Genomic DNA, 6,628 nt, shown 5'->3' on the forward strand with positions numbered 1-6,628 from the left:
CTTTGCTGCCATATTGGCCAGTCTGCTAGGTGTAATGTGGTACCTCAGAGTTGTTTTAATTTGCATTTCTCTAATCAGGAAAGATTTAGAACACTTTTTCATGTGTTTATTGATAGTTCTGATTTCATCATGTGAAAACTGCTTATTCATGTTCCTTGACCATTTGTCAATTGGGCAATGGCTTGATTTTTTTTGTAAATTTGACAGTTCATTGTGTATTTGGTAAATTAAACCTTTGTCAGAGAGTTTCATTATAAAAATGTTCTCCCAGTTTGTTGCTTTCCTTCTAATTTTGCTTCACAATATAGATACTTAGTAAAGTTTTTTTTAATTAAATACATCTCTAAAAGGTTACGTGTGCTTTCCTTAGAAGGTTATAACACAAAGTCATTGAGTAAAAGCTAGATGACTAATATCAAGGATGTTGTAGAAGCAGACCTTATATTCAGCAATAAATTGGACTAGATGGCCTTTGAGGTCCCCCCACAAGTCTGAAATTATAGGATTTTTTAGCCTGAGAACCTGGGTTCAAATTTTTGCTCTGCTTCATAGAAGATAGATAGACAGACAGAATCAGGGAGAGAGTCAGAGAGAAAGAGAGACAGAGACAGAGATAGAGAATTGGAGAGAGAGAGAGAGAAAGAGAGATACACACACACACACACACACACACACACACATATATATATATATATATAGAGAGAGAGAGAGAGAGAGAGACAGAGACAGAGACAGAGACAGAGATAGAGAATTGGAGAGAGAGAAGCAAACAAGATATCTCCTAACCTGAAGGAACTTGTGTTTTACTAGAAGTTATTATTGTTCAGTTGTTTAATCATGTCTGATGCTATTTGATCCCATTGATGTTGTCCATGGAGTCTTCTTGGTAAAGATACTGGAATGGATTGCCAGAAGATAGCACACTAAAGGGAGATGGAACTTAAAACCTATATGACCTTGGATAAATCAGCCGCTTTGACCTTCAGTTTCCTTATTTGTAAAATGAGAGGGTTGGAATATATTATCTCTAAACTTTCTAGAAGTTCAAACTTTTTGTTTCCACTTCACTTCAATTTTCCATTTCAGTTCAATAGAGGTGGAGTCCATCCTTGTCTCTATGTCTCCATCTTCTGGTCATATGAGGCACCTGTGGGGATGAAGGAAATGAGGTTTTCCAAAGTACAGGGAAGAGCGAGAAGTCAAGGGAGAAAAGAGTTCACTTGGCCTTTTCCAGGTTTAGACCCTTCTTCAGCCTATAGGTAGGTATCCACTTATAGCAGCTCTCAGTTCAAATCATCTCTTATGCCTGTGGACCACTGAATTTGTTGGGATCTATTTGTCCCCATATTGACTACAGTACCATTTTGTGACCTTTGGCACCAGCTCACTTACCTTTAATTTTTGACTGACTTGATTTGTAAATGGAAGGTATTAGTAAGACACAGGTGGACTGGAAATGCCAGTTTTAATTCTAGAGCTTACTGATTTCTTAAAAAAACAAAAAAAAATCTCATTTAACCAAGGAACTAACAAAAAGTTTCCTTTGTCCTGGAAAGTAACAAAGTTAAATTCTTTTATCTTCATTGTAACCATATGAAATTTTATTGCTTCAAATTCATTGAGGTGATCTACCTTATCTTGTCCTTCTCTACCTCTGGTCTTTAGCCAGGTTTGTTGATTATGGGAAAGTAGCAGCTGGGCCCCCCATGAGGCTGTAAACCTGAATGCACAGACTGCTGAGAGAGTTGGAAGAGAGAGGAGAAAGCAATTTTCAATTTCAAAATTCTCTATTTGGATTTCCAAAACTGGTCATGGGGTTTGAAAATCCTCCCATAGTTTCCCTTACCCCACATACTTATTTCCCTTTCTTGTTTTCACTTTCTGAGTACTTCACAGATAACAAAGACAGTAGAAAATTTGTGGAAAGAGCATTGGATTCTAAATAAGAGGGATTTGCTTTAATATCCCACCTCTTCTATTTATTCTATAGCCTTGTTCAAGCAATTTTATTTCTCTCAGATCAATTTCATCACTTGTAAAGTGAGAAGGTTGAATAAATCATCTCTAAGGTCAATTCTAGCACTAAATCTATGCTTTCATGAACTAATATTCTTGTTAGTCCTGAATTTTCTCTTCAGAACTACTAGTTTACCATCTATAGCCCAATTTCCTCTAAGTGAGGTATTCTTTTTTTACACCAATGCTATCATGTACTACATATTTCCATATTCCCCATCTAGTAAAGGATGACATATGTCCCTCATATGAGAAGAAACTCGTGAAGGAAAGAAAGTGAAAAATTGTCTGCTTCAATCTGGATTCAGATTCCAACTGTTTCTTTCTAGCTGTGGATAGGATTTATTTTTAAATGGATAGCATTTTTCATCATGAGTTCCTAAATTAGGTATTCTTAACCTGGTGGTGAGGGGTGAGGGGTATCTACAAACATATTTAAAATTAAAAATCTGTATTAAAATATAAATTATTAAGGTATGGAGCCAAGATGGCAACTTATTATTAGTAAAAGCTGAAAGCACTGACAGTCCTTCCAAACCAGTCTTTAAAAAGTGTCTCAAAACAATAGGAGTCAAAAACTAACAAGATGGAATGAGGCAGATCTTCTACTGAATATAACTTGAAAGGTAAACAGAGACTGTTGATTTTCATGTAACAAGAACTGAACTAAAAGTTGAACTGAAAGCAAAACTGCATCCACAGGAGTACTGGCTGACTACCTCTAGATCTTCTATGCTAGGTTTCAAGCTTGGGTATAGGCCAATTTTGAGTCTGCCTACACCAACAACAAGGCACCTCACATGCCAGACCAACCCCTTGAAGACTTAGGACTTGCCACCAGCCCACAGGGAGGCATGGAAGTCCATAGAACTTCACGCTTTCAAGCCTGATAAAGCCCTTAATACCAAGTCAAAATAATTCAGAGTGCTGAATCCTGCAAGCCATCAGCTTTCAGAACTCCCAGACCACAGGCAAAAAAAAAGACTAGAAAAATGAGCAAATAGAAAAGAAACACCTAATCCTAGAAAACTTCTATGGAGATAAAGAGCAAGGCACAGAGTCAATAGGGGATGGTGAAATCCAAGCAACCTTATGAAAAACTTCAACAAAAAGTAGAAATTAGTCTCAGATGTTAGAAGAATTCAAAAAGGAATTTAAAAATCAAATAAGGCAGGTCAAAGGAAAATGAGAAAAAGAAATGAAAGTAATACAAAAAGAAAATAACAGCTTAAAAAGCAAAATTGTTCAAATGGAAAAAGAGGCACAAAAATCCAGTGAAGAAAAGAGTGCCATGAAAAGTAGAATGGACCAAATGGGAAAAAAAATCAAAAAGTCATGGAAAAATTTTATTCTTTAAAAATTAGAATTGGGCATATAGAAACTAATGATCCCATGAGACATCAAGAAACACTAAAACAAAATCAAAAGAGTGAAAAAAATAGAAGAAAATATGGAATGTCTCGAAAAAATAACTGATCTGAAGAATAGATTCATGAAAGACAATTTAAGGATTATTAGACTAAATGATAGTCATGATAAAAATTAGCCTCATTGAAGAAAGCTGCCCTGATATTCTTGAACAAGAGTGTAAGATAGAAATTGAAAGAATCTACAAATCACCTCCTGCAATAATCTCCAAATGACAACTCCCAGAAATGTTATAGCCAAGTTAATTTCTCTTTCCCCTTTTCTTCTGCCTTTCTTAATTGGTTTTTGAAGTCCTTTTTGAGTTCTTCCAGAGTCCATGTCCAAACCATATTTTTCTTTTGGTCTTTGATTGTGTTTCCTTTGCTTTCACTGATCCCTTCTGTGTCTGCACCTTTTTCTTTGTCTCCATAAAAAGTCTTCATATATAGGTACTTTTTTAGTCATTTACTCATTTTTCCTATCTAATTATAGGTAGACTCTGTTTTCTGGGAAGTTGGGGTACCCTCTTAAATTTCAGTCCTTCTTTGATTTTATTCTCAACTTATTTTCTGGGTTATTACTAGTTTACCAGATAGTATAAGGGCTAAGAGCGCTGAGAGACCCCTCCACCTACTGATTCAATTGACCCTTGCATGTTGATAGCTTAAAGACTTTTTAAGTCTTTTTTTAAGAGACAGAGGAGCAGAAACATTTCTCAGTAAGAGTCAGTTAACTGACAGCCTCTGTGAAAGGGAGTGGAAGGTTCAGTTACCTCAGAGATGGAGGAGGAGATAAGTAAAAGAACAGTTTGACAATTAGGGCTTTTATCCCTGGGTTCCCTAGAGAGCAGGAGTCTGTCTCTGTGCCTCTGAGACTGACAGTTGAGACTAAGTGACAGTTGGGGATAAAGAAAATGAATTTAAGACCTTAACAGGCTGTAAGGAGTTTGTAGGTGATTAACTTAGGTAGTTAGTTAGATAGTGATTAAATTCTTAGATAGTCAGTGTAGGTGGAGTAGTCTGGGCCTGGCCCTGGCAGAAGAAACTGCGCCCAAAGGCAGATAGGTTTAGGGTTTTTTAGAAATTTTTAGTTAGTGTAGGGATTTTAGGTATAGTTATAAGATTAGTCTCACTTTCCTCCTTTCTATCTCTTATCTGATCTTCCCTCAAAATAAACTAATTGTTTTGTGTTTATTGACTAAACTGCTCTCCTGACTTTTGTTCAAACTCCTATAGAACTTTTATCCTTTCACAGGAGGAAAAGAATAAAAGGAGAAAGGGCAGGATAAATAGAAGAAAACAAGATGTAGGGGAATACACAGATGGTAATCATAACTTCAAATGTAAATGGGATGAATTCACCCATAAAATGGAAGAGGATAGCAGAGTGGATTTAAAAAAAAAAGGAATTGTACCATATATTGTTTATAATTTGAGGCAGGTAGACACAGAGTAAAGGTAAAGGATGGGAGCAGAATTTATTGGGCTTCAACTGAGACAAAAAAAATAGGAGTAGTAATCATGATTTCAGACAAAGCTAAAGCAAAACTAAATCTGATTAAAAGAGATAAGGGGGATGTGGCGGGGCAGGCCTCAGGGGCGGAGGCAAGTCCCAGAGTGCAGGTGAGCCCACTGGCTCTTGCCCCACCCAAGAAGATATGACTGTTGGGCTGGGCTGGACTGGGCTCTTCCCAGCTCCCCACCTGCCTGGGTCCTCTTTGCTTCTGCTTCTGGCTTTCAGTCACTGGCACAGGTAACTGAAAGTCCAAGCTGACGGTGGTGCTAGAGCCCCAGTCCAGGCAGCTGAAGCTCAGGACCCTCTCTAGACATGGAAGGCCAGATACCTTATGATGATTATCTGTTGGTCTTCCTGGCCCCCTGTGAGAATCCCCAAGCCTGGATTCCTCCTCATGAGAGGGTCTACCACCCAGACTACAACAATGAATTGACCCAGTTCCTGCCTCGGACTATCACACTGAAGAAGCCCCCGGAGCCCAGTTGGGTTTTAACATCCATGGGGGAAAGGCATCCCAGCTGGGTGTCTTCATCTCCAAGGTGATTCCTGACTCAGATGCACACTGGGCAGGACTACAGGAAGGAGACCAGGTCTTGGCAGTGAATGAAGTAGATTTCCAAGACATTGAACATACCAAGGTTGTGGAGATCCTGAAGACAGCCCGGGAGATCAACCCGCGGGTCAGATTCTTCCCCTAAAACTACCATCGCCAGAAGGGGAGGACTGTGCACTAGGAGCTACACCCATTCTCTGCATGTAAACTCTACCTGGAATACTTGACTGACATAGTAACCGCCTGGGAAACCCTGCACTGAACCAGACCTCAGCCTGCACTGCCCTGGCTTACACTACACTTTTCCTCATTTTCTAGATGGGCTTCAGGTCTAGTAAAGGCAAGGGAACCTTTTCAAGGTGAGGAAAATCCCCTTCCTCTGGGCCAGCATTGATCTAAGACAGGAAACCCAATGGAAACTTCACCTTCCTTCCCTCCCTGGACCTCTCGCCCCTCCCCCCATCCCTAGAGAAATAAAAGGAAAATTTGGGGGGAAAAAAGAGAGATAAGGAAAGTAATTACATCTTGTAATATCAGTACTTAATATATATGTACCAAATGGTTAAGCATCCAGATTTTTAAAGGAGAGGCTAAAGGACTTTAAGGAGGAAATAGCCAGTAAAACTATACTAAAACCAAAACAAAAGAGAGGAACTTCAAACTTCTCCTATCAGAAATAGATAAATCTAACCAAAAAATACATAAGAAAGAAGTAAAGAAAGTGAAGAAAATTTAAGAAAAATTAGATTTAATAGATTTCTAGAGAAAATTGAAGAGGACTAAAAAGAAATATACCTTCCTTTCAACAGCACATGGAACATATACAAAAATTCACCATGTAATAGGGAATAAAACTTCATAACCAAATGCAGAAAAGTAGAAGTAATAAATGTAACTTTTTCAGAACATAATGCAATAAAAATTATAATTAATAAGGGTTCTTGAAAAGGCAAATTAAAAATTAATTGGAAACCAAATAATCCAATTCTTCAAAATAAGTAGATAAAAGAACAAATAGTACAAACAATCACTGATTTCATTGAAGAGAATGACAATGAGGAAACTACATATAATAATTTATGGGATACAACCAAAGCAATACTCAGGGGAAAATATGTGCCCCTGAATTCTTATATA

At 37.8% G+C, this 6,628-nt stretch overlaps 1 protein-coding gene across 1 annotated transcript; it reads left to right on the plus strand.

Annotated features, from left to right (window-relative positions):
* The first annotated feature begins 5,250 nt into the window (after window positions 1-5,250).
* Window positions 5,251-5,636, plus strand: LOC123254679 (PDZ domain-containing protein 11-like). Its single transcript, XM_044683646.1, has 2 exons — window positions 5,251-5,424; window positions 5,478-5,636. The coding sequence occupies exons 1-2, from the start codon at window positions 5,251-5,253 to the stop codon at window positions 5,634-5,636; spliced, it is 333 nt and encodes a 110-aa protein (XP_044539581.1).
* Window positions 5,637-6,628: the final 992 nt, after the last annotated feature.

Source organism: Gracilinanus agilis, unplaced genomic scaffold, assembly GCF_016433145.1.
Source record: "Gracilinanus agilis isolate LMUSP501 unplaced genomic scaffold, AgileGrace unplaced_scaffold29009, whole genome shotgun sequence".
Classification (NCBI taxonomy): domain Eukaryota; kingdom Metazoa; phylum Chordata; class Mammalia; order Didelphimorphia; family Didelphidae; genus Gracilinanus; species Gracilinanus agilis.

Excerpts from the sequence above, each read along its gene's own strand:
- LOC123254679 (XM_044683646.1), top strand. The coding sequence starts at position 5,251 with ATGGAAGGCCAGATACCTTATGATGATTATCTGTTGGTCTTCCTGGCC. Across the intron at positions 5,425-5,477 it reads AGCCCCCGGAGCCCAGTTGG|GTGATTCCTGACTCAGATGC; the intron begins GTTTTAACATCC and ends TTCATCTCCAAG.